Here is a 27,312-nt window from a genome sequence, read left to right on the forward strand (position 1 = left end):
AAAAATCTCCACTACCAGAAATACCTGCAAAACCTTTTAAAAAATGACAATGTGCTGAAACAAGTTACTTTGATCTGCCTGGTAATTTAATTGCAAATACTAGCATAATATATAGAAAAACACACATTCAATTAAAAATTGAATTCTTGTCATCACTAGACATTGATGAAATAATTTAATTTTTGCAAACAATTTTAGAGTATTATTTTCATACTATAATAATTTGTGTTGTGTTTCACATTTTGCTTTAGATCCAGCTCACAATACATGTACTGACCCTGGTACTCCACATTTTGGAATACAAAATAGTTCCAGAGGTTATGAGGTAATTTTTAAATTATTATTTATTAGCTTTTGAAAATGAAAATGTGTTTAATAATTACATAAGAAATTTAATGAGAAACATTATCTGTAGTCTAAAATGTCTGATGCAAACCTTAAGAAATTTCCACCGTCTTTTTAATAAAAACTCATTCTTCATGCCAAGCTTTTTTTAAAACATTCAGCTTAAAGAAAGAACTTCTAACCCTGCAATATATCATGCATTCAGTCCGTTAGGAGACTTCAGTACAGAAGGCTATTTATGAATTGATTACCTAATATGATATGACATAATATAATTACCTTGCTTTATGATAATAATTCCTTCATACATTGATGAATAGTCAGTAAATACCTAACAACCAAAGACCTGTGTGATTCAAAGGCCATGTAGTCCTTGACAAAAAAGTCAGCAAGTGGCTTTACTAAATTAGAAATTCATGTTATATTTTGTTCAGTCAAAGATAAAATTATTCTGTGTTGTGTCCAGGTTCTCTGTGATGAATACCCTTTCTACAATCTCCGTATTCCTCACAGGTTGTTAGTTTAACGAGTGAGAGGCAGAAAAGTGACTGAGGAAATAACCGTTGATACAGCAATGACCAATTCACAGTCATTATATAGATTGATAAACTTTGTGTGGATAAATCTTTCAGGTATAAATATCTGTGACTTAAATTTAAAATAAGTTCTGTTTGGGTTTGCTACTTATTTCTGAGCCTAGGGCAGTGTGCCCATTGTGATCAAATTAGTACAACTGTTTTCCAAAACAACCTTTCTGTAAGTTCCTCTGATTTCTCTCTCTCCTACAGTTTTTCTGTCTTTTGTTGCTGTAGCTGACAGCTCTTTTCACCTTCTGCTCCGGCCTGGCTCACAGATACTGAGGCACTTCTCCCTGAGCCATATCTTGTGGCCTTGCCCAAGGCAGTTCTGCTTCCAGTAATAGGTGCAGTTGCCTTTCTGATGTCTCATCTTGATTCTGTATCTGTCCCCATTTTCTCTTTAAAAACAACCTCAATCTTTGCACCTAATTTTAGCAAGGGATTGTTTTCTTTTTTCTCCCTCTTTTATCTGCCTCACAATTGTCTTTAATAATTAGACTGGCCAATTCACTGTTCTACTGTCTGGTATTCCTGTTTAAGTAAACTGATCTTCTCTTCCCATTCACCTCTAGAGGCCATAGTAGGTCTTCCTCTGTTGTGTATTAAGTCTTTCTCCAGTATGTGTTCACTCTCAGAGTGCCATCTTGTACCACAACATGGAGAATTCTATCTAGTGGCTACAGAACTAGATTGTTTTGGGGTTTTTCATACATTATTAATGGACTTCCTATTTGTATTACATAGCCAAGCTTTTATAAAACACTTTTCAGCAGTCTTTCCTCCTTATAGTACAGTGTGATGACAGGCAGCAGATCTTTGTAGGCTTTTCTCATCTACCAGCATCCTGTCTTGCCCCATTCATTCTTTGCCTTTTGTGCTTCCCTACACCGTGACTCATAAATGCCGCCAGTGTTTTTCATCCAAGTATTATACAAAGATTGTGCTGCTTTTGTTTTAACTTTTACCAGTAAAATAAAAAGCAGTATAACTCTTTAACCACCTTGAACCTCTGTTACTTTTTGCTTGGTCTTTTGGAGCTCTGAGAAAAGATTTGCATCTCGTTATTACTGACAGCAGAATTGGCACAAGTAGGATGACTTAGACTCACGACTAGCCACACACTGTTCTAGTCCCTATGAAAGACATACTGCATGTCCCTGACAGGATAGAGAGAATAATATGTTCAAAAATAGTTAGAAAGACATAAGTCTACAAAGCCATATCACTAATATGACCTTTAAAAACACCAAGCTTGATTTTCCCGAGCTACTTCTTGGAGAAATGGTGTTCATTTGCTCAACATCTATCGTGATAAGCAGGTTTTATATAATTGAGTATATAGATAGCAGGTAGCTACTTTTGAAGATGATATTTTTTAATTTCCATTGAAGTCCTTCTATGGCATTTGCAATGCAGAGCTCTCTGCCTTTCTATAACTGCAAGCTCTTACATTGATCAAGTTACTCATTTGTAACTTGTCTGTGTGATATGTAACTTTATTAAAGTAATATCATTTCCAATAATGTGAATTTTGTCTAATTTATTTATTTATTTACTTGTTATTGACAAGATTTTTTATCCAAAACAAAAGTAATGCTTTACTAATTAGCCCCATACCATTAAACAACTTGACCTGGAGGTACATTCTGGTTATTTTTGTCAGTACCATCAATAAGTTCATTTTACTAGAACTCGCCACACAATCTCTTTCTCCTCTCTTAAAAAAATTTCTCACCTGCAATTTTGTTTGTAGTTTTCATGCTTTTCTATTCCCAGTTGAAATCTAAAGAGCATTTTCTCAGTTATTTTTACCTTTTCTTTTGAGAAAGGTCATCTCATATTTGACCATAGGAAGGCTTTTGCTAGCTGAACATCTCAAATAAAACTTAATAGTAATAAATGCAATGTAAGAAGTTTTCACCTGGAGTTTTCTCTAGTGAATATGTTTGTAGATGAAACACTTCTTCATAGTTTTTTTCTTTTCATTCTAAAAACACCATACTTAGTCAAATCACACAATGAAAAACCCTTAAAAGTGATTTTATGGTCTATCAAAATATATGCAGTGATATACAGGAAAAAGAAGCATCTCAGGTGTTTAGTTTGCTTCTCTCACACTGAAAAACTAATCAGCAGAATTGTATGAATATAATTATTTTCCATGTGAACAGTCAATATTTTTCCACATAATGCTTTTAAATAACATCATGAAAGAATCAGTTCCTTAACTATTTCATCACAGTAAAAAAAAAGTGCGACTCTAGAAACTGTAATAAGTAGATATTTTTATTTTTGAAAAAAGCTGTATTAACTGTTCACTGTCTTGATATCTGACTACACATGATGGATCCTTCTTCTGCCTAACACTCTGGTTTGATCCTTAGGTTGGGAGCACAGTCTATTTCAGATGCAGAAAAGGTTATCATATTCAGGGATCCACCACTCGTTCTTGTCTGGCTAACCTAACTTGGAGTGGCATACAATCTGAATGCATTCGTAAGTCTGGTTTCTATTCTAATGACTTAGAACAGTGTACAATTTTAAGAATTGCAAAGTGATACATATGATGCATAAATTCATGACAAATTATTTACTACAAGGATGGGTAGCTTAATTTAAAACATATTTTTAAATTTTTGTTTGTTGTTGTTCCTTATTTAAAGACCAGAGATGTATTTGGGGTAATTATTTGAAGGAAGATTTTTCAGATTTTTTTAAATGAAGTTCACAATAATTCTATCAGTTTTACTACAAAAAATCTGGTTTAGTTAACTTACTGCATTAGCTACTCTAATTAAGCTAGAAATATTTTTGTGTGTGTAATGGATTAATAAAGAATGGAAAGTGACCTGAAATATGCATGGAACTATTTTGTTGCCTAGTATTTTGTGAATGATAAACTAGAACTCAGCAAAACCCATATTTTCTGGGCTGTGAGTGGTTATGCAAATTACTTATGGCTCTGTGTGAGTTGGAGAACATCAAATAACTATTGTATTAAAATACACTGACCTAAGCTAAAAGTAATTCATTGCAATGACCTTAGATTCTTATCCTGTTTTAAATTATCTTTGGGTTGTTATAATCGAGCACCATTTGTTACAAAGAAAGAAGCATACTGAGTAACCAAATCTGTTATGGTCGATGCCCTATGACAAAACATTCTTGTGGAACCTTTATTTCAATTGAATTGCATTTATTCATCACAGTAACCACTCTAATTTTCAGAACACAGAGTGGTATTGATGCTTGAAACTGTGACAGGACAATAATTCACAGGACCAATCATTGCATCATGTACAATGGCATGTGCTTCCCCTCATTTTAACTCTTTTCTGATTCCTAGCATGATTTGATTTTGGTTTATTCTTTAAAAATACACGATAGTATCATTTCCATCCCACAATAATATAACTATACACTCTGAGTGTTACTTTTACAGCTGCTTGACATTGCTAAAAACCATCCAGAATTGCCATGCATTTATTTCAAATCGGATTGTCTAATTCTATGGAAACTGCTTACCACTACGTTTTCTAACTCTAAAACCCCCTTTGCAGCTCATGCTTGCAGGCAGCCAGAAACACCAGCCCATGTAGATGTGAAAGCAATAGATCTTCCTACTTTAGGGTATACTTTGGTGTATACCTGTCAGCCAGGATTTTTTCTTGCTGGTGGATCAGAGCATCGGACATGTAAGCCAGATATGAAATGGACAGGAAAATCACCTATTTGTAAAAGTAAGTCATTACTCAAGTGATTTCTTGGATCCTACTGGGTTTGAATTAATTCTCCCTGAAATTTTTGTTTAGTTTAGTAGTATTAATTTTTTTCCACTTACTATTCAATGACACACATGAAACAACAGCTTTTATTTTATGAAAGAAATGGTGAAGAAATCTAAGTGAACATAACATCTAGAACTCATGGAAGAGGAAAAGGTGTGCAAGTGCACAGAAACACATACATGTTTACCCTTAATAACAGCTAACACAACCTAAACAATATTATGCACTACTTTAGCTGCATTTTTTTATATATCAGTTTTAAATAGTATTTCAATGTATTCAGCGCTTAATATATAATTTTCTATAAGAACAAGAAAAGTTATTTAATATCCTATCTTTTAGTTTCATGGTATACTTTTAGTCTGAGGAAATCTTATAAATTAAAAATTAACCCTAAAAAAAGAAAAAAGTCTCTGCACTATAATCTACTTTTAAATCAGTGTAACTTTCATATAGTTTTCAAGAGTAAATCCAAGTATACAGTTATGAGGTCTGAATTTGCTCTTCACATGCAAATCAGCATGGCTGTTAGTTCTCAATTCGTAAAAATAAAGTTTTATTTAGAATATGAATAGAGGAAAAATAGATGCCAAGGGAAAGTTTTTGCAGTATGATTTTTAATTTTAATATATCAAAGTGTCCTGAATAGTTTTGATGTTTAGGCAATAGTTATTTTTCTTTAATGTAAGGGCAGACTTCCTTGATTCAGCATTATCATTTGATCTACGTATTAGAACTTACCTTTATTCTGTGTGCTAAAGGATGATTTTTCATAGATACTGTATCATTAATAATTTAAGAAAAAATATCTTTTGAGGCGTTTTTTGGTCATTTTATTTATTGAAGATAAAATGCAGTAAAAATCTCTATAAGATTGGGTCACAGTCTTTAGGTACAATTCTCATAGAGTGTCCTACACTTTTTGTGCTTTCTTAGCATGTGATCAGTCTAATTAGTGAGTTTCTGCTCATTAAAAAAAAAAAAATATGATATGCAATACCAAGTCTTCCAATGAGACACTATCCTTTCTAGTGTGCCAGATGATGAGTCCTGACCTTGATCAGGATCAATGGACATAACTTTGCTGAGTGTACCAGAAATATAGCAAATTGCACCTTTTTAATTCAAAAATTGTGACTCTTTTCCATGATATCTGATCTTGTTATATGAATCAAGCTATCTGGCTCATGCTGGTTTGTGTCATAAGTGCATCAGTCTTTCCTAAACCATTTTTTTACTATATTTAAAATATTGTTATTCATAATTAGTTATGGAATTTGTCCCTTCTATAAGGCTCTCTTTTATAGCACTGGGACTGATATAAACATTTTAGCCCTAAATGTATGAAATACTTAGCTAGCCAGACAACTTTCCACATTAAAAATGTTAATTACCTACATTATTTACTGATTTTTTTGTGCAAGTGGATAGGTTTAAACATGAAAAGTATCCAAGACAAGTTATTTCTGTTTTAAAAGTGACTCTATTGGATAAAAGATTATTGCCTCCAACAGGTATTGTTTTAAAATTTTATTTAAAAAATACAAAAACCATACAAATATGTTCATGAAAATGATAATTTGTCTTTTTACTTGTAGGTAAAGGAGTGAGAGAAGTTAATGAAACAATAACTAAAACTCCAGGTTTGTATACAAGAAGAGCTTTAGATCTAAATAAATTAAATTGATTTACACCCAAGATTGTTATGGATAAAAAAACTCTTTCCAATATTTTAGTGAAGTATTTGTTGCTAATTTCCAAGGAATATAAATGTTGAGGTCTTTCATAATAACCGGTGACGTGTGAAACCTAGTCAATGAAATTCTTTCACAAAGAACTTTTTTATAATTTCTATAGTGCCAATTTTGTGAATTGCAAAAAATCTCTTCTCAAACAGATGAAGTTTATATACACAAACCTCAGATTTGACATTTTATATCAGAGACATTGCTATAATGGAGAGCCTTATAATGAGTATGCTATAATTGGAGGGATTAGTTTCAATCAAAGTTCTGCCCTTCACAATGCACATGTTGTAAGATATATAAAAAACCCCACCCCAAAACCAATTTTGGAAATATTCTTGGCCATCATTTCACATAAACTCTCCATGTACTCCACTTTAAGGTTTCCAAAACAGTGTGGGCCAGCAGACAGGTGGTAAGGCAGGCAAACATTACTGTTACTTTTCTGTGCCACTTCATGAGCATCTATGCAATTAACCTATTCCTCCTGCCAGTGACAAAATAGACAAAAGCATCTAAGAAATCCTCATTCAGAAAATGAAACTCCTAATTTTGTTTATTAACTTACTCCACAATAAGCAGAGTCGTCACAAAATAAATGAGCTTGCAATTCTATATTTTGATTTTTAGCAAAGCTGCAGGGAAAATAAGATTAATGGTTCACACTCATGGCAATTCAAAGAAGGACTCCGTAGAGAAGATAGGATGAAAAGGTATTTCTGCTAATAATTAACCTTCCTGGAGAGTTTATTAGTGAGAGTGTCAGGCGAATCCATAAATGAGTTCTTCTGAAACACATTACTTCTACAGACTCACAATAAAGCAGGATTTAGTGTTCATTCATTATAATCAATATACGATCTTCATTTTTTGGAGGCTTCACCTCACAAAACACCTAAGGTATGCATTAATCTGCTACCACACAGGTTTTGAAGTTTCAATGTCAAATTAAAATGTAGACCTCGTTTCCATATATATTCACTATGCAGAGTGTCAGAATCAATTCACACAATATCATATCCTTAGTAACTAGTTTTTATAACTACTATTTAAAAGCTATTAAAAATAATTAAATGCTGTTATTGAAAGTATCAATAATAGTAAACAGAAAAGTGAAACTGTAACAAATTGTAGTAATTAAGAAGAAAAAGTTTTAAGTGGCTTTCAAGAAACAGCTCTGCACTATTATTATGTGTTTTAAAATTGTTAATTCTCCTTGTTATTGAACATTAGGTATTTTGAAATGCTTCCTTTACCTTGTTATGTTGACTTTTGATGCAATTTGATTTGCAATTTGTATTTTGAACGTAATTAAGTAAATATTGGTAAACTACAGTTTCTGTAACAGAATATATTAATGTTCTGGTTTTTCACCTTTGGACAACAGAGTGCAAGTTATATTTATTAGTTTGTTGGAATTTGTTTGTTTGTTTGTTTGGGGATTTTTGGCAGAGTTAATGCCTTCATAAGCAATAGTAAAACATTTTTACGTGACTAAGTTGCAACGAAAGAATTCTTACAATATCCATGTGAGAATTAAAAACTATATTACTCTGTTTGGTTTCCACTGTTCTCAGTGCTCTGTATAGTCTTAAAAATAATAGTTAGGAAGCTTTTTTACTGAGAAGCCATGGATTTCCCAATTGTCATGTCCTGAGAACAATCAGCGCAGTCAGTGCAGTATTGGAATACTAATAGCCAGTTCATTCTACTCTTTTGCAATTGCCCACAGGCGTGGGACCTTGTAAGTGCTCAGCACAATCTTCTCAGAGGCTCTCCAAAGCAGCATCCCTGGGGACTGCAGCACTTGTGCTGTAACATTTATGAAGACATGGCTGGGGAAGCAGTAATACAATTTCCTCCCCCCCTGCTGGCTCTGTTCATCTGCAAATGCAAACTCTGTAAATACTGAGTCAGTGGTACTATTTTGCAAAGCTTAACAGCTATTATTGATAAGAGTTGTTAGACAGACTATGTACTGAAGATGCTAGGATGTGCTGAAAGTATGGAGACCTTTATTATATAAAGTATGGTGTCCTCTATTAAAGTCTTACATAGTACCTCTCTGGGTGACACCACTAATACTAGATGTTCACCTTCATGAGAGTATGTCAGACACACAATTTTGATTAAAAATATAGAAAAATAAAAATAATTGTAATATTTCTTTTTAGAATACCAAGTTTCAAATTTAGTTGTGTCACTATTGTATCAAAAAATGAGAAATGATTAGGAAGTAGAGTCTGAAAGACCCTTCACAGAATCCACGTATTTGTAGAAATTGTACAAATACTGAAGACTGTGACATACCAGTTGAAACATAATGCTACAGATTTTTGGTAGTAAATTGAGGTAACCTTGTGTAAAGCCCCACTGACTTTTACTTTGGAAATGGAACACTTCCAGTTATTCAAAGCCCTTACACTCAAAGCCATTTAATAGGTCTCTGCTCATTTGGAATCCAATGATAGAACTAATAACATGCTAATGATGTTTTCAAATCATTCCACACTGAGCTTGAACATTTGCTTGTGACTTTTGCACAACTTAAGGCAAAAGACATGGAAGAAATTATTTATCCTTTAGTCAACAGCTAATCAGCTCTCTGATTTTCGGATGTCTTGCATGCCAAGTATTATTGCCCTGGGTTTCTTTCTTGATTCAGTTTTGCAATAAGTGATTAGGTAGAGGAGGAAATAGCCACGGAATTTTTAAAACTGGATACAGAGAATACCTGCTGATAAATTTCCTTCAGTAAAGACAGCTGCCTTTATATGTGCTCAGAGTTTGACAAAATGCAAAAAAACCCCACATTAATTAATTTAAGATTTTAATAAGAAGAGTGTGGAAACACTTGTAATATCAGTCCTTAGTTATTTAGAAAGTATCATTTGTAGTGGTCATGGATAGTAAGAGTGAATTTTAATACTTTCTAGGACTGTCATTTTGTTAAGATATGATGTGGTTACTTAAAGAATTTAAAATACAACATTTAATACCTAAATATATTTTTTCTGTATAGAGGAAAGATACCAATCACATAAAATAAGTAATCCAAATGTATATGCTTCTTCCAATAATTCATGCTTAATTTTTTAAGATTTTTACTTCAGACAGTTCAAACTGCAGTTGCTGAGAAACAGCAGTTTATTTTAAATAAAAAAATGTTTCATTTTTTGAAAACTTCACTGTTCATAGGTGCAGTAATATTGTATGGAAAAAGCTTTGAAGTCTAAAAATGACTGATAAAACTTTACCAGAAATTCAGTCCATTCAGTTGAGTATTCATTCATACTCAGTTCAAAATCACACAGTGCTGCCTCAATAGATCCATGAAACAAAATGGATGGCCTAAGAAAGTGTTTCCTTGCAGGAATCCCTGGTTTCAGAATACTTTTTGGTTTTTTCCTCATACCTTAAGTGTGCAGGGCTTTAAGGAAAGAGTCCATTGTTTTTCATAGTCTTGAGGACATTCGCTGAATCACACAGGCTATAAAGTGTGAGGTTATTTGAGAACGTATACCATGATGAACAGGTGTAGTATATTATAGCCAATTGTATGGAAAGGGTATTGGATATATTGTTTGTATTGTTGTTATAAATTTTTGTTATAATACCTCCTTAGAACAATGTATTGATTGTCTAAAAAAATTATGAGCATAAGTATGGCTAGAAAGATTGTTATTTCATTGTAGTTTACTTCTTCCTTTGTTTCTCTCCCCCACCCCACTTGTTTTTAGTTCCTTCAGATGTGTTTTTTGTAAATTCCCTATGGAAAGGATTTTATGAATATTTAGGAAAAAGACAGCCTGCTACTCTCACTGTAGATTGGTTCAATACTACAAGCAGCAAAGTGAATGCCACATTCATTGAGGCATCCAACATACAGCTCAAACTATCAGGTAGGTTCAGAATTTGGTATTAAAGAAGTTCTTATAATATGGGGTTTTTTTAATCTGTTCATTTTTGTTGCAATTTCAAATGGAAAATGAAACAAAAACTTTATATTTTTGCTAAAAAAATTTTTCTTTTGCAAAAGGAAAGTTTTTAACAAAATGGTCTGCACAGACTTCTGTCACTTCATGTGCAGTCACCTATACACTTAGGCCATTATATTTCAAATTGATATTGAGGTGGGGTTTATTCATCTCAGACTGTTGGATAGCATTGGTGTGTTGAACTCACAAGAAATATTGAAGTGGGAGACAAAATGTATACAGGTATACTAAGAATTGTAAAGCTGGAAAGCTCAATTAATCAATATTGATTAATAACTACCTTAAAAAAAGTGGTATTAATAACGGCATAGCATAGTAGACACAGATAATTAAATAACATTGTAAATACATATCTTATAACCAACATCATGCATTCCTTTTTGCTAATCTAACTGAAGTTCAGAATTAGCCTTCCATCACAGTTGTATTGAAGAGAACATTATCAGTTATCACTATATTTTAAGGTCAAGAGTTCAGAGAGAACTGCAGTAGTTGGTTGCCAAACAGGAATTTTCTTTTACTGAACTACTGATATCTACTGTAGCAATATACTGTTGTGATGTCAGATTTATTTTTAGATCAAGGAAATTCCAGGAAAGGAGTTCTATCTGAATTCCTGAAATACAGTGTAAAAGCACAACTGTTCTTTCCTTATTCTCTATAAAATTAAATAATACAAACCTATATTTGCATACTCTTATCAAGTGTGATGAGGCAAAAGATCAGTTAAAAAAGAGAACGCCATTACAGTACTTTAAATCTTGAGGTTTTTTACGTTATGAAATTCTATTATTACAGAATGTTTTCTGCAAACTATTTTAGTTCTAAAGTGATATAATTAGATTTTAAAGGATATTTGAACAAATTGGTTGAAAATTTGTTTAAAAGGTATGTCTTGCCTGCTTTATTTTAATAGGTGTTTATAAGAAGGAAGAAGCCCATTTGCTCTTGAAAGCTTTTCAAATTAAAGGACCAAGTGACATTTTTGTAAGCAAGTATGAAAACGACAACTGGGCATTAGATGGTTATGTAAGTACCCATGGATAAAGATGCCTGAGATTAAGTTCTGAAGTTATTTGTGATTATCCATGTAAATATATAAATTTTTTTGTCTTACAAATATGTAATCCAGCTCTCTGGATGTCGGTGTAGAGATTGGATTACCATTCTCTTTCAAAAATATGTATGCAAACTTCTATCTACTGTACTTGATTAGAATTTTTAGTACATGAAAAGGAAGGAGGAATGAATCAACATATTTTGCTATGGTTTTGCCTTGTTTTCTTACATGGGAGTGGAATTTTACCTTTAGTAATATTGTCCTTTTTTGGTTTAGTAAATAGTTCACTGTAATAAAAGTACACTTAATCTTGACGGAAAACTGTGTTGTTTTACGTTTTGCATTTCTTCTTTCTGCCTCATAATACTTCCTATGGAAGAGAGTTTTAAATCTCACAATTCATCAGGCTTCTATATCTGCATACTAATGGAATTATGAATATAAGAATTTTAAAACCCAACTATATGCATTAGGTATTTTTAAAACATTCCTGGTGTTATTTTGAATACTATTGCAAATAAATAAATAAAATATTTCACATAATAAATATTGTATCAGCATAGAAAAGTCACTACTCTCTTAAAGGCTAAGTGTGAAAATCTGTGCTCCATATTATCTAGTCTGAGTCAGAAAAAATGGCTAAATGTTATTTATTAATTTCAGAAATCCTTTTTTCTCTTTTAACATATTATAGGTATCCTCAGGGCTTGAAAGAGGAGTTTTTACTTATCAAGGTGATATACATGGAAAAGACTTTGGAAAATTTATGCTCCAAAGACAAGGTACATACTTTCATAGATCTTTAATATGTATCATCTTTTGGGGTCTTGCCAGAATGAGTTCAAAGAATCACTCAGCTATATAGAGGAAGTAGGCAGGTTTATTTTACACTACTCCTATTACATAACACAACCAATATACATATTTGAAATATAAAGTTCAAATTCTAATTTAACTCTGCTTAACACGTTACTATCACAGGTTTTCTAGTGTAGAAACCTAATAATTACAGGATGCTCCTAAAGAGAATGCCATTGCAAGCACTTGCATTTCTTTTTGAAAGTACCAGGGATATCATGCAAAGCAAAAACATTTCCTGCTTCAATATATAAATTGTAGTCAGAATGATACAAGAAATTAAAATGACAGAATCAACCCTAATCTTGACAGTGTCTTTTGGAGAGAGCCGGCTGCTGGTGGATGTTTTCAGAATGTATGTGCATTTGGACAGAATTTTACTTTAATGTCAAAAACATTAAATAAGTTTCTGAGGTATGTATTACAGCTATGGTCTCAAGTGCTCTAGCTGCTGGTATAAGACTAGTTATTTTTCTCATAAAATAGTTTTATCATAAAAACTGAAGTATTTACTTATGAAATATTCACTCATAAAACATTTTCGGCAAAGACTAAGAGTAGGCATCTGCGTTTTCTGATCCTGGAACTACTGCAAAATGGTCAAAGCACAGTATATACACAGAAGAGTACTGGTCTAGGAAGAGGAGACAGCCTAGCCAATATCTATATGACAGACTGTATGTATATTTTAAAAATTGCCTTGGTTCCATTAGCTTCACTGCTGCTGTACCCGTGCTCTTTAGAGTCCTGTTGAATCTCTTTTGTACTTCTCTGCTCTATTAAGTGCTGTAATAGCAACTATGCTGAGGATTTGCTCCTCTTGGCCATCTCTTAAATTGCTAACCATGTTTAGTGGCTAGGGGCAGAAATCCATCTCTTCAGAGTCCCAGCCTAAAAACTGCCAATTATTGAAGCCAAATAGAAATTCAATCTTCAGAGTAAACTCTTGTGTAGGACAGATTATGTGGCTGCCTCTACTTCCAGGTAATCTTTACTACTGTAATATCTAAGCTGCTTTTGCTTTCTGATTTTAGCTATCATACTGTAAAAGTAGAGCATCAACATTTGTTCAAACATGTGTCCGTTAAGCAGCCTTTGGTATCTTGAAACAGTAAGAATGTAGTTTGTTGGTTTTGTTTGGAGGGGGAAGTATATTTGTATTTGCTATTATATTAAGCAAGATCAAAAAATATATCCATGGTTTGCCAGCTACCTAAAATAAAAGTTTGATTCTATGTGAAATTAATAACTCATAGTGGTAATTGAAGAATAGGCACAAAGTTAAACAGTTAGAGAATTCTCCAGTGGATGTAGTCTACAGTAGTGGAAAATATTGTCCATATCACCCTTAGAGCTGTGATATAAGAGATCAGTTTGTATAAGGCTAGTAAGGAGCTGGAGTGTCCAAGTTAATCCTGCATTCTTGGACTGAGGACCTCTCATCTTCAGCTTTGACCTCTCAGTAGAGAGTTTGCTGCAAATGCGGGCACCATCTCTTTTACAAGATTGCTAAATAGGCACTGGTTTTCTATAAATTGCTTATTTTCTACTGAATAATTAACAGCTAAAAGGAAACAGCAAATTTCTATCCAATACAGGTCATATTTACCAATACCCTCTTATCTTCAAGGGTAATTTGCTTTCTTTTTTAAATCTATTCTGTTTATGAATATTTTGCTGAGATGATGATCTCATATATCCTCTGTCTGAAGACTTAACATAGTTCTGGTTTTTAGGTTTAATTATTTGCTGCCTGTACAGTAAGCCAAAAGTGTACATAAACGGGTGTATACGTAAAGCAATATGAAGTTGTCCATCTGCAAACATATTTCAAAGGCAGCATTTATGGAGAACTACTTGGTGAAGTGGGAAAGACCAATGTATTTTATGAATAATTTTCTATAACACAATGCTAGAAAAAGACTGATCTCAGTGGGTAGCACAGAATCACAGAATATTCTGGGTTGGAAGGGACCTGCAAGGGAAATCATGTCCAGCCCTTAAATGAATGACTCATATAGCAATCAAACCCACAATGTTGGCATTATTAGAACTCTTCTCAAACAACTGAGTATGCTCAATCTTTGAACTTAATGTCAGGAAAACAGAAAGAACTTTTCTTTCTTAGTACTTTTTATCCTCTCTCAGAAGCAATTTTGGTTGTAGCCTTAGAAAACAATCCCAAGGACAAAGAGATCTGTTATAAGTCTGTTTAGAGAACTAGAACTGTACCTGAGCCTTCTTAAAAGACCCAAGTTTGACACCAAATTTTTTAACCTTTTTTGCCCAGTAATCTCATTTCTGATGGCTTTTTGTCTGTTAGGTTATAGCAACTGGGTTTTTAAAGGGTGCAAGTCTGTGGCTAAGTTCAGTTTCAGCAATTGCTGAGTGCCTATGCCTCAACACTAAATTTCTAGAAGATGTTTGTTCTAAAATCTGGTTTATTCCAGCCTGGACACTTCTTTTAAAATTGTGTAAAAAGGTGGGTTTGTGAGAAGAGAAACATTCTTCACAAAATTACTATTTTCCTGTATTTATTTTCTCGGAAGAAATATAATGACCCATCTTTTTTCTTTCCTCTAAGTACTTTTTGACTTGTCTAGATTGACATAACATATTAACAAAAAATGAAATATGCATAATTAATTTGCATCTGTGTTATATTAGATCAATGGCTGTGGAATGCACATCCATTACTGGAAATTAATCAACTCTTAAAAGTGTTGAATATCATGAGATATGAATTTTAAATTTCACTCTATAAATCATCCTTCCTCTCCAGATAATTTCACACAACTTCATCATTCACAAGAAAACTCTGCATCTAAACAGAGTACTGAAAGCAAACCCTGAGAGCTCCAGAGAGAGCTCCACAAGAGCTCCAGAGTACAGAGCTGTTGTTTGTTAACTAAAGCACAAACAGATATCTGGAGTAATGAGCTATGAAACTATTTGGTAATATATGTCTGCGCCCAGTGAGGCACCCATCCAAAGAGTCTTTGCTGTACCGCAGGTTCAGTCAGGTGAAGAAGCTCCAGCCTCTGTTGTTCCTTGGAAGCTGCTGATTTTCTTTCAGTGTTGGTATTTTTTTCTCTTAAATCTTTGACCTGCTAACCATCCTTGTCTCAGAAATTACTCTTAGGCATGTAATTCTACTTTTCTTAATCTTGCATCTCTTTCGCTGTCACATTTTCTCTGACTTGAACAGCATTTCTCTTAGTAAAACTGAGCTATGCTGTACAGATGCTGGTCAACTGAAACCCTGAGCTAGGAGACAATGGAGAAATGCATATGATACATTGCCGCGGCTGCTGTGTCGAAAGCACTTCCCTCCCGTCCGAGCGGGGGGGAAGGTGGCCGGGGCTAGCTCGGAGCACAGCAGCAGCTAGCAGCTAAGGGGGCACTACCCAGATCCGTCAGGGACGTCCGGGCTGCGCCTTCCTCGGCAGGACAGCAGCAACAGTATCGAAAAGAAGCGGCAAGGCGGAGAAGCCGAGAGAAAAGAGGGTCTTGACACGCCCGGTGTAGCCCAGTGGTTTTAATGTATCATTTCTCCACCGCGTCCAGGCGGGAAAAGCAGAACATGCAATGCTACATACACACATGATAATAAAATGTTCTTAATCACAGAATCGTGGAATGGCTTGGGTTAGAAAGGCAGGGTTGCCACCATGAGATCAGGTTGCACAGTATTTTCTTTAAAAATATTATTTTCTGTTAGGTATGAATGACAACACTTTTCAATAACCTCAAGAAGAAAAGTACACAGCTTGTACATTAATGAATTCATTGTATGTTATCAAAATTGGAATTCACCTTACTGCTGCTGTTTTAGGAGGCTAAAACCCTGTTATGTGAACTGTTAAAAAACCCCCAAAACATTTATAATCTTACTGAACATCCCTCTTTTAACTAACACATTTCCCAGTGACAAAATATGGCTGTTTTAATGAAAAGTAAATAAAATTATCTTGTGCATACAATTTGTGTGTACATTTAGGTATTTCCACTTTTCTGTTTTTAGATGGGGTAGCAATTACTACCCTAGTTTAGGAAGTACAATAATAATGCTGTCAGGAGAATGACAAAGTTCACACCAGGATATGTTTAATCACAAACAGATCTGAAAATTATTATAATGAGTAGACCAGACCATGTTGAAATTATACTGAGTCTCATACATGACTGAAATTCAGATTATGCAAAACTGCAGTGAAGGTTTTTTCCCTAATGAAAAGCACATGCAATGCATAGTCTGAACCTGGTCAACTCAAGGTTGAAACTCTCCAATTAAAGCTTGTAAACTTCAGTCAAAATTTTCTAGTTTCGTTACCTTAAGTGTGGTACTTCAAAAACTGTAGAGATGTAGAATATGTGATTACCTCCACTAGAAGTCTTGTGTGAAGTATTAAATCTGAATTGGTTATCCAACATAGATAACTTAAAAGAAACACTTTAAGTGTAAATGTGTACCTGATTTGAAACCTTGAGCTACACAACACTTTTTTAAAATTAACTAAATAAACCAAAAGCTCATACTAAAAATTGTTTTTTATGAATTTTATCATTTTTTTCTGCTGCTTGAACGTTAAAATATATCTATTACATGTGGTATTATGATAGCTTTGAGATAGAATTTAAGACTTCATTGATTACACATATTTCTATTTGAAATTTGTATAAGAATTTGAATATTATTTCCATATTTTTGTTTTTTTAATTTGACTTCAATGAATTTGATAATTTCCTTATTTTTTATCAATTACTCAAAATAATTGAAAAAAACTGCTGGAGATTGCGGTAGTATGGGATGAAGTAAGTGATAACTGAATATGTTTGTTTGATTGGGTTATTTTTAGAGTCTGTCACTTCTTGTAACCACTGAAAAACATTTAAATCAGTACTTCTTAAACTTCTATTAACTGTTTGACCTACCATAGTTTGTCTGTCTTTAATTTAGATAGGTTAGAGGATATCCAGTACATGTGCAATGCAGTACAAATACATAAATTTGCGCCAAATGTGTTTCCACCGCTTGAGTTTTGGGACAAGTACTGTATTACCAAATCCCAAGATTTTTGTAAAATGGTTGCATTTTAAAACAGTTCAGTGTTAAGAGTAGCGTGATGGAGCTCATAACGATTCCATCTACCACCATAATAGGTTTATTTATTTGGAAAGGTTTTCCTTCACCAGTTCTGCAGAGAAATGTGTAGAGAAGTCTAAAACATGACAGAAGATTAAGACAGTGAAAAAGGTTGTAGAGCAATACTTTGTCATATTTTAAGTGATCAAATATAGCAATACTGAAGTTCCTGGGGAGGCTGGCTTCTTTTTAAAGGTCACTTAGTTACTTCCTAAAATTTAGTACATTTTTTAAAATTAAATGTGCCAAAGCTCTTTTAATATTGACACTTAAAATACCTGTGGTTTAAAGATATCTCACAGAAAAAAAAAATCTCATTTGCCTTTTCCATTGAGCTTGAACTGCAAAAAATCATAGAATGGTAGAATGATTTGGAATGGTTGGAAGAGACCTTATAGACAATTTAGTTCTAAACCACCTGCTGTGGGCAGGAGTACTAGTCACTATATCAGGTTGCCAGTGCCCCATCCAGTCTGACCTTGAACACTTCCTGGGATCATAGGAGAATTGTTACTTTTCTCTCTATTTTTTTGGTTTTGTCAGTTTTTGAATTTATTTAGATGTTTTAATAGACTGGTGAAATTAGCATAGTGGCCATGTCTCTGCTGTATAACTGGTTTGCACTAGAGTCCTAAAAAGACTGATTGATGCTGCTGCTGCCAATGAGGGAGTTGTGGTGTTTCAAACACCACAACTCCCTCATTGGCAGCAGCAGCATACTGGTGGTTTGGAGCATTTCAGAGAGGTAAACAGCAGAGTCACCTGTTCTTCTCCACTCTGAATAGCAATAATACCCCAGAATATCAAGCAGAGATACTTGTCCAAGCCCGATCCTCGCTGTATATTCCCTCTATCCTGGTCTTTCTTTCTTGAATGGGACCTATATTGCTTTCTGAAGACCTGTGAGTTCAAACTGGCAACACAGAGTTGGATCACAAAAATAATTTTTTTTCCTCTAAAATTTTCTGGTTTTTTCGTCATTAAATTGTCTTTCATCCTTCACAATTCGAATTACCGAGGTGGTCAACTATTTAAGCAACTTATTGATGTGTCTCTTTGTGCTGATGAAAAAATGTGTTCTGCAAAATGCTTTGCAGTCCAGGTTATCTGCCTGTCCACAACAGGAGCTCAGCGAGGCCGTGCCCCAGGCCACTGCATTTGCATTCTCTGCACTGTTTTATCCACAGCTGCTGGAGGGACGTGGACACAGGTGCAGACATGGGAGGGCTACTGAGTTGAGCAGAAGCACTGTTTCATTGCAGTCACCTCAGTTTTTCCTTCCTTGTTCTTGTTTGTTGTGGTCTTGCATTGCTTGTGGTTTCCAATGTCCTGGCGTACAGTACTTTTGCAGAATTAATTTGTTTTTTAGAAGTTATATGGCTTATCTTTATTAAATTGAGTCTTCAGGAGATTATTATGTCAATAAGCACAATTATTTTACTTGCTGAATACTATTTTCAAATAATTTTGATAGTTATTGATATATCATGAAGTGGTATTAACATATTTATACTAAGATTCTGAATGCTATTTATTTCAAGTTTTTAAATATAGTATTTGATTAAGACATCATCTTCTTTAACTCTTGAACACAAAGAACATCATTAGCTAGATAACATAGGGATTTTATTTCTCCCTGTAGATAATATGGAAATTTTATTTCTGCCAATTTTCTTTCATTTCAGGTCCTCTAAGTGCAGACACAGATCTTTCAAATCACTATTATGGTACAAACAGCAGTTCAGTTGCAGCTGCCATCCTGGTACCATTCTTTGCTCTAATATTATCAGGGTTTGCATTTTACCTCTACAAACACAGGTATTGTAAATGTTATTTATTCAATAATTTAATAAGCTTTTTGGTTTGATTTTCTCTAGGTGACTAGAGAACACAGTGCTAAAAGCTTTTAAGAACATCTTTGCTCTAGAAAGACAAATATTTCTAGGTATTCCCATGAAGGAGTTCAGTGCAGGGCAGTTCTTAATGGTGTACATTTTGAAAAATGAGTTGCTCTGTTAAGGAGCAAAGACCTTTCAACCTTCTTGGTTCGTTAGGCTGAATCAGGTTGAAATCTGAGGTCACATGTTCTATTTTTTCATTTTAATGCCTTATTAAATTGAATGTATGCTGCTTATTTCAAAAAGCTTATTAGTATTAATTATACAAGCTGAAAAATCCATAAATCCCATGAGGGAACAGCCCATAATGCGACTACTTATAGTATGTGCTGAGTCAGCTAGTAATTACTATAGGAATTGGCACCACTTCAGGTCTTATGAATCTTTTATATGTCACTAGATAATAGAATAAATCCATCAATGTTTTCTGAAATCTGATTTGAAGGCTGATATCCATGTATCTTCTAAAAATTTGTTCATTCTGAGAACTATTTGCAAAATAGTATATAACAGGAACATGCTTTTTAAACTCTTGTTCTATAATCATGACACCAAGAGTGTTTTGTGATTGCAAGAAATCACGCAGACAATCTGAGGTCCACCAGTACCCTAGGATGCAGTAGACTGTCTGCCCTCCTCAGCATTAGATGGTTTGGGAAAAACAAATTGCTGCGGGGCTTGAACTTGGGAACTGCAGTTAAAATGATCCATGTCCTGAAATCTAGTATAGCCTTTTGTTGACAAAAACTGCTCAGGAAGAGCTGTCAACTATGTCTTCAAACTTGATATTGTAAGACGCTTTTCTGATGCCTACAGGTGTACATTTTCAGACAGCTCCTGTTCTGCAGTGGTGTGGGGGAACTTTAAGAGCATCATGAATGCCCAGGCATTTGGATCTGGAGAAGAGATAGAATGTAAAGGGAATATTGCTTAGAAAGAGGAGGAAAACTCATTAAAAAAATTATTTTGTGACATAGAGGTACATCTTGTAGTTCATCCTGTGAATTTTTAATGCCCTACATTAGCAGTAGAGATATGTATGTATTTAAAAGAGATAAAACTCATTCTTTAGACAAGCAGCTATAATCCCTCTGTTAATGGTATGGCTGCTGCAGCATTGCAGTTCTGCCTGCATTTGAATTATATTTGAGATACGAGATGTTTCTCATAACTTAATATTTCAAATAATATTTTCCCCTTTCTTCTATTTTCAGTGAATTACTTACACTAAACTGCAGGTTTTAGAGAGGTTATCAGTGTCATATTGCCATCAAAAAATTAACAAGTTGATTAGTGAGGTAAATTAATTTTAGGTCAATCTTTATTCTTTTCAAAAGAAATGATGTTCCAATGGAAAGAGAACAGAATCTATAAGTTTTGAAGGGTCTTTCTTGAAATTACATTAATGATCAGAACAACAACATGTAACTTTCAAAATGATGTGATGGTAGTTATGTCCTTAGGGGCTCTCTGTAACGGAATTTGAAGGTCTTAGGGTACAATTTTATGGATGTTTCTGCTGTGCCTATCTCACACAAACATCATCTAATTAGAACCAGGGTTGTTAAATCTTTTTTACACAGTTGTACCTTTTATCTGGCTGGCAGGGATTACTTCAGGACTGAAGACTGCCTCACAATCTTTCTGAGAAAAATTAAAATATATTTAATTACTTGTACTTAGGAAAGGTCCTAATTAGCTTCTAAGATTGCTTATTAGATATAAAATTAAAGTAGGCATTAAAGAAATGTTTATTTGTAACAGAAGTATTTCCATACTGTCAATTTCCTCTAGAGATAGCTTTCAGTGATAGCTTTCCTTATCTGTTATCCAAAAGAGAATAATTTTCTAAGAATTTGACTTTCAAGAACCCTTTTCTGAAGTTATATAATGAGACTATAAATTCTTTTATTAAGCACCAAGCACTTACATTTTGCACTCTTTTGTCTCCTTTCTTGCCTTATTACAATTGTATGTATAAAACAATGTACTGAACTTATTGTATTTCTTGAGATACTTCTAGATACTAAGATAATTAAGTTTAAAATATTAATATATTGTATCATAGGATATCACTTTGCTAGATTTATCAGAAAATCTGCATAATTCTCGTTTATTTTCATTTAATTATTAGCTTGATATGTTCTAAGAGTACTTTGCATAAAAATGTGAACATTCTTAAAATTTTGATAAATCTTTCATGGTGAGAAAACACTATCAAAAATAAATGATTGGTTAGTTTCAGTATCATTTGATGCTGAATTGTCAGCATTTAGGTGAATATCAGTCAGGGTTTGATCAATCTGATTACAGGTGTTTGGACAAGGTGTTCAGCAGTGTTTATTGTTGGTATGGAAGTAGAAAGACATGCTGCAGGAGACCTACCTGGAATAACTGGAATTGCAGACACTTACCTGGAGGTCACTGCTACTAGGAGTGGAAGATATTCCTAACACTTGCTGTAGTATGTAGACAGAGTGGAAATATTAGAATGTCTATTATTGCAAATTATAATTTCTTGTCTTTTTTTTCCCCAGAACAAGACCAAAAGTACAGTACAATGGATATGCTGGACATGAAAACAGTAATGGACAAGCTTCATTTGAAAATCCCATGTATGACACAAACTTAAAACCCACAGAGGCAAAGGCTGTGAGGTTTGATACGACTCTGAACACAGTTTGTACAGTGGTATAGCCTTCAGTGCCCAATATGACTGATTCATAGCCATACCTCTGATGGACAAGCAGTAATTCCTTTGGTGCCATATACCAGTTTCCCTTCTCTTGGCTTTGCTGCTGTAATCTTTAACATCTTCTGTCAGCCTACATGCAGCTAAATTTTCTGGTAAAAACGTGTCAGTCTTCGGGGGATCAGACAAAGAATATTTTTTCATCTTAAAGTTGGATCAAAATGCCTGGCTGCATCTGCTTCAAACCAAGGCACACTTTAAGGAAGACTGCCAAGTCATGCCAATTTGTCATATTTAATGCCTCAGACTCTCATATTTGTATGCGGCTGAATGCCTTTCAATGTGTTCTTCTGGGCACTTGGATAAATCCTTTGAGTACTGTGACAAATGATAGCACCACAGATTATCCCCGGGAATATTCTGAAGAAATAAAGCTCTCTTGAAGGAGGAGACAGCCTTCCTTGAGGTTGCATACACTTTCAAATGCTTTACCTTTGAAATCTTGCTGAAAAGATTAGGAAAACTTACGGTATATTTTATTCATAGGGCAGTTTTGCCAATTCCCCAATCAGACGGTATTATCGCAAAATATTAATGCACAAATTTTTTTTTTGCACTAGGGTGCAATGGCTGACTGAGTAAGATACTGGTAAAAATATACAGGGTTTCTACACACTGTCCATTGTATATAGACATTCACTCACTCTTTGCCAAGCAAAACATTCCACAATAAATTTACTTGGAGTATTAAATTGACCTCCATGTTTAGCACCAGTTAAAATCTTGTGCTATAGAAGATAATGTTTCTTTTGTCAATTTTTGACTAAATTTCATTGTAAACATGATAACAAGTCACTGGAGACTTTCAGCCAGAACAAGAGCCCATTTCTAAGAAATTTTCATTACCACTATTGTTTTCCTCTGAAATTGGTCATCAGTCACCACTGTCAGTATCATACTATTTAACAGCAGGGGGGTTAGCAGCTATGGCTGCTTGCCATGTACAAATGTGAATAGTAATTTATTTTAGATAGCTCATAAAGCCTGTGAGCCTGTGCTCATAATACAGTCTTCCCCTTTGCATTTTTTCCCTTTTTCCTTTAATATGACATCATTTTCTGATGTTACATGGAACAAAAACACATTACAGTAGCATAGGAAAATCCAGGGCAAATTTTCCATAAAAAGTGGTCATTCAGTTTCTACTTTGAACAAAGAGAAATATTCAACTATCTTTGCTTTCTGTTTATTTTAAATTTTTTTAAATACACTGCTTACTGCTTTTGTACTTACTCAGTTTGACAGAGATATTTATACACATAAAAGTTGAGTAATCATTAGTGTTTACATAGAATTATAGGTTTTATTTAATGAAAATAAACAAAAATGCCATTGGGCAGAATAATTACATTGAATTTTAAAATTAGGAAATCATATTAAAAAATGAAGCAAAATCTGGTTTTAGTCATACGCATTGAGTTCAAAAACCAGGAATGATGTTTTGCTTTTCTTCTAATTCAGGGCCGGTTTTCTGATGCTGTTTTTTTGTTTTAGTTTTCTGAATTTCAAAATGTCCTATTGTCCTATTGCTGTCTAAGCCTGTTGAAAAGTTTTTTCTGAACTCCATATGTGTGTAGATCTGGCTGTTATACACAAAACAAAAAGGTAATATAAGCCCAGTAACAGGTTTTTCAGCTAATGTTGCAGAATGCAACAAAAATTTCAAAGGTAACCCTTGGTCAGCTTAACAACTACATCTGTTAGATGAAAAATACCAGCAATATAATACATAATAATTGTAGGGCCTGCAGCTGTTATGTTCTTCATATGAGCAAGAAACTCTGAAGAAAATTTAATAAATAATCCTTTCCAGTCAGTTCCTTGTTCATTTTTTTTGTAGTTTTTTGCTTTCTTTTCTGTTTTTTTTTTCTCTAAAGTTATTGTGCAGTAAGTTTCATTTAGCTGTCCCATCTCAGAGCCCTTCACATTTTTTGAGAAAAAACAACAATCAGATAAAAGTTGTCTTGATCCTTCCCCCGCACAGAGGAAGTTGCTTGGCAAATGAAGAGCTTCTGTAGAAACAGTGGGCCAGGAAGAAGGGTATTGTCTGAGTAAAGTTTCTGACAGGTGTTAAAAATTGGCTTTACTGCATTAAAAGTCTTTCTGTAGTGGCAATGACAAAAAAAATGAAGTTTTGAAAACAAAATTCATACCTTTTATTGATGAGTTCTAGTCCTGTCATTACAGTGTATGCTTCAGTGCCCTGTCTCACTATGACCACCAAGGAATGTGTTGGAAGATAAAAGAGAATAATTAAATGATTTGGTCTTTTGTATTAGAGCATCCAGATTCCATGAATCTATTATTCAGTGGTTCATTTGGGGAGATAATGTAATGATTGCTTATCCTGAGTGGGTGCTCTTTGATCAGGAACACTCAAAAGGATCACACTAACAAATAATCCTAAGAAGTTTGCTTGGAGTGTTGATTAAACAGCAGCCTCACACGGGAAGCCAAGCAAAACCAAAGTATTGCAGTTTAATCAGTTCTACCCACACTTTTCAAATTCCTCTCCTTCTCCACTATGTTTGAGTCTTCTGTTCAGGTTGGATCTCCTTCTCCTGAAGTTATTATACAGAGGGCTGCGTATGCATGCACTTAGTTATGGTGCTACTTCAGAGTGAGGCTCCTAAGATGATGGGCAGTGGCTGGGTAATGGCAGCCAGGAAATCTTTTTTTTTTCATATCAATGAAGAAGAAGATTTTTCCCCCAGCATTGACCAGATCATTATGACAGGCTAATAATACATGCTATATTTTTTTTTAAAAACAGGTTATGTGCTTCAAAGCTGTTAAAAACTGCTGCTTGTATCACACATCTTGCCTTTCTCCAGGCTAGCTGCAATAATTTTTTTTCTTGTGTAAAATATTTTGTAAACAAAAAAAGTTGTTATTAAAAAAATAAAAAAAAAATTGGGAGGGTGGGGGTGGGGGGATTGGGGAGAACGCCCGCATAATTGACCAAGTCAATCTAATTTTCATTCCCACTATTCCATTCTGCCATTTCACTACATGCTGCTGTGACATGAAGTAGGTGCAAAAGAACTTTTTGTACAGAGATATATTTTTTATGAAGAATTTGTAAAATTATTAAATATGATGTACTTTTTTGATTAATGTAGGTAAATTGTTAAAAATAAATGTTTTTACAATACAAAAAGAAATTGTAATTTTCCCAATAATGTAAAATTTACCATCTTTAGCTGATTTTCAGTTCTGATCCTATTACACTTGTATTAATATTAAAGTGGCCTGTTAAAAATAAACAGTATTCTCTTTGGAAAAAAAAAAAAGAAACAAACATAAAAGACTGTAATATAGCCTGTGCAATGCCACCTACCTTGAAAACAAAATCAGAGTTCTAATTAAATATTTAATTTTAGATTTTCATCTATTGTGTGACCTCTTCTTATCAACTTTGTTCCTTCTATTTCCTTTTATGCTTTTAAATCTCAGATACTGGTTTTTCATTATGTAATATTTCAACCGAATCTTGGTCTTGTCATCTCATTTTCCCAAGCATTTTGTAACTTGGGAAAAAAATTCAGGTGCTCTCTAGTGAGCTGGGATTTACCTCCTGTTATGTTACAGATTCAGATTTTAACATGTGACTTAAGCTTTTTTGTTATTTATAAAAAATAACTGGTTTATTCTTCCACAAGTCTGAATCCTACCCACGGAATTGATGGATCACGTGGAGCCAGAGGTATTTCCAACTTTAACATCTGAGAGCTAGTTCTTCAAATGTACATACTTTGAGTGAAATAAAAAGGCTTTTTAAAATGCTTTTATACATAGAGTTAGACATATATATTACTGTTTTCAGAATCAATATATGAAATTCTGAACATTTAAAAAATATTTTAGTGTGTATTGATGTAAAAAAATTGAATTTATTTACTTGCTGACAAGTTAACAAAGAGTCAGTCTTAAAGAATATTCTACCCATTATTCCTTTGGGAATCAGTGGTAGTATATGAGTGTGGTTCACTTTTAGAAAAAACTAAGATATATGCATGTCCTTGCTGCCTTTCTCATCCACACAATCAATCCTGGTAATACGATATCTATAAAGAGGTGTTAGAAGTTCCCATCTCTCACAAAGATCTGACTATCCTGACACTAAGCTGTAAACTGTAATCACTGACACTATCAGAGCAGATATTGAGGCTGGATCTGACAGGGAGTCACGATTTTTACCTCTTTCTCAAACAGGAGTCTAAACATGCTCAACAAATGAGCTATTGTTCTTTTCACTATTGTCAAATTGCAGTCACTGCTTTAAAAAATTATTTCCCTTCATGATCTATTGAAAAACACAGCATAGTATATCTAATTTCAGATTCTACAGAAATCACTCATAGAAAAGAGGTGTTTTCTGGGTGTTGATGCAGTTATGTAAGAGCCACTCTCAATTGAATCTGTAAAGAATGAACATACTCGTTTTCCAGCTGGCATCTACTATTTTGTAGCAGCAGTGAGTTTATAAACAGTATCAAAGCATAAAAATTGGTATGATTTACTCAAAATGGAAAAGGCTTTTTTTAAAGCTGCATTTAATTTTAAAATCCAATAAACTGCATTAAATATGCTGCTGCCTGCTCCAGCATGATTACTAACTCCAAACCACAGGACTTGACATCATATGGCTCAATGCTTGAGGGAGCTGGGGTTGAAAGGTGAAAGAAAGAGTTCTTCTGCAGGATATTGCCTTTAAATAAGTCAAAGAAATTTCTTTTAAGCATGCATCTGCAATACACAAAAAGAGAAGAAAGAAGTCATAATTCATAAAAGGGCCTTGGTTGGAAGGGCCCTTAAAGAACATCTCCTCCCTGCCATATGTGGGGACACCTTATGTGCTTGAGGAATTCAATCCAAAGGCCTTTATATTTTTTTAGAGTAAAGCATTATTACAGTTTCAAAACCTTATTGATGACAGTTTCAAACACAAAATGGTTGCCACCACAAAGCACAGGATTATAGTCTGAACCTCACAAAAAAAAAAAAAAAAAAAAAAGATCCTCCCAAGGAGTTATGCATTTTTAATATATATATATAAAATTATACCAAATTACAGATATATGTAGTAAGTATACAGAAGTATGAATAAGCTTGGAGCTTAATCCACTGGGGATTTTGGGCTC

The 27,312-nt window shown here is 33.9% G+C and overlaps 1 protein-coding gene across 1 annotated transcript in view; it reads left to right on the forward strand.

Annotated features, from left to right (window-relative positions):
- Positions 1 to 22,892, forward strand: part of CSMD1 (CUB and Sushi multiple domains 1) — a 1,056,389-nt gene extending 1,033,497 nt beyond the window's left edge. Inside the window, exons 62-70 of the mRNA XM_050972940.1 lie at positions 252 to 325; positions 3,308 to 3,419; positions 4,484 to 4,663; positions 6,310 to 6,354; positions 10,197 to 10,358; positions 11,371 to 11,483; positions 12,209 to 12,296; positions 19,204 to 19,336; positions 21,954 to 22,892. Coding sequence (XP_050828897.1) covers positions 252 to 325; positions 3,308 to 3,419; positions 4,484 to 4,663; positions 6,310 to 6,354; positions 10,197 to 10,358; positions 11,371 to 11,483; positions 12,209 to 12,296; positions 19,204 to 19,336; positions 21,954 to 22,113 — 1,067 coding nt within the window. The 3' untranslated portion in view covers positions 22,114 to 22,892. The remainder of the gene's footprint in view (positions 1 to 251; positions 326 to 3,307; positions 3,420 to 4,483; positions 4,664 to 6,309; positions 6,355 to 10,196; positions 10,359 to 11,370; positions 11,484 to 12,208; positions 12,297 to 19,203; positions 19,337 to 21,953) is intronic.
- Positions 22,893 to 27,312: the final 4,420 nt, after the last annotated feature.

The sequence above is a fragment of the Serinus canaria genome, chromosome 3 (assembly GCF_022539315.1).
Source record: "Serinus canaria isolate serCan28SL12 chromosome 3, serCan2020, whole genome shotgun sequence".
Classification (NCBI taxonomy): domain Eukaryota; kingdom Metazoa; phylum Chordata; class Aves; order Passeriformes; family Fringillidae; genus Serinus; species Serinus canaria.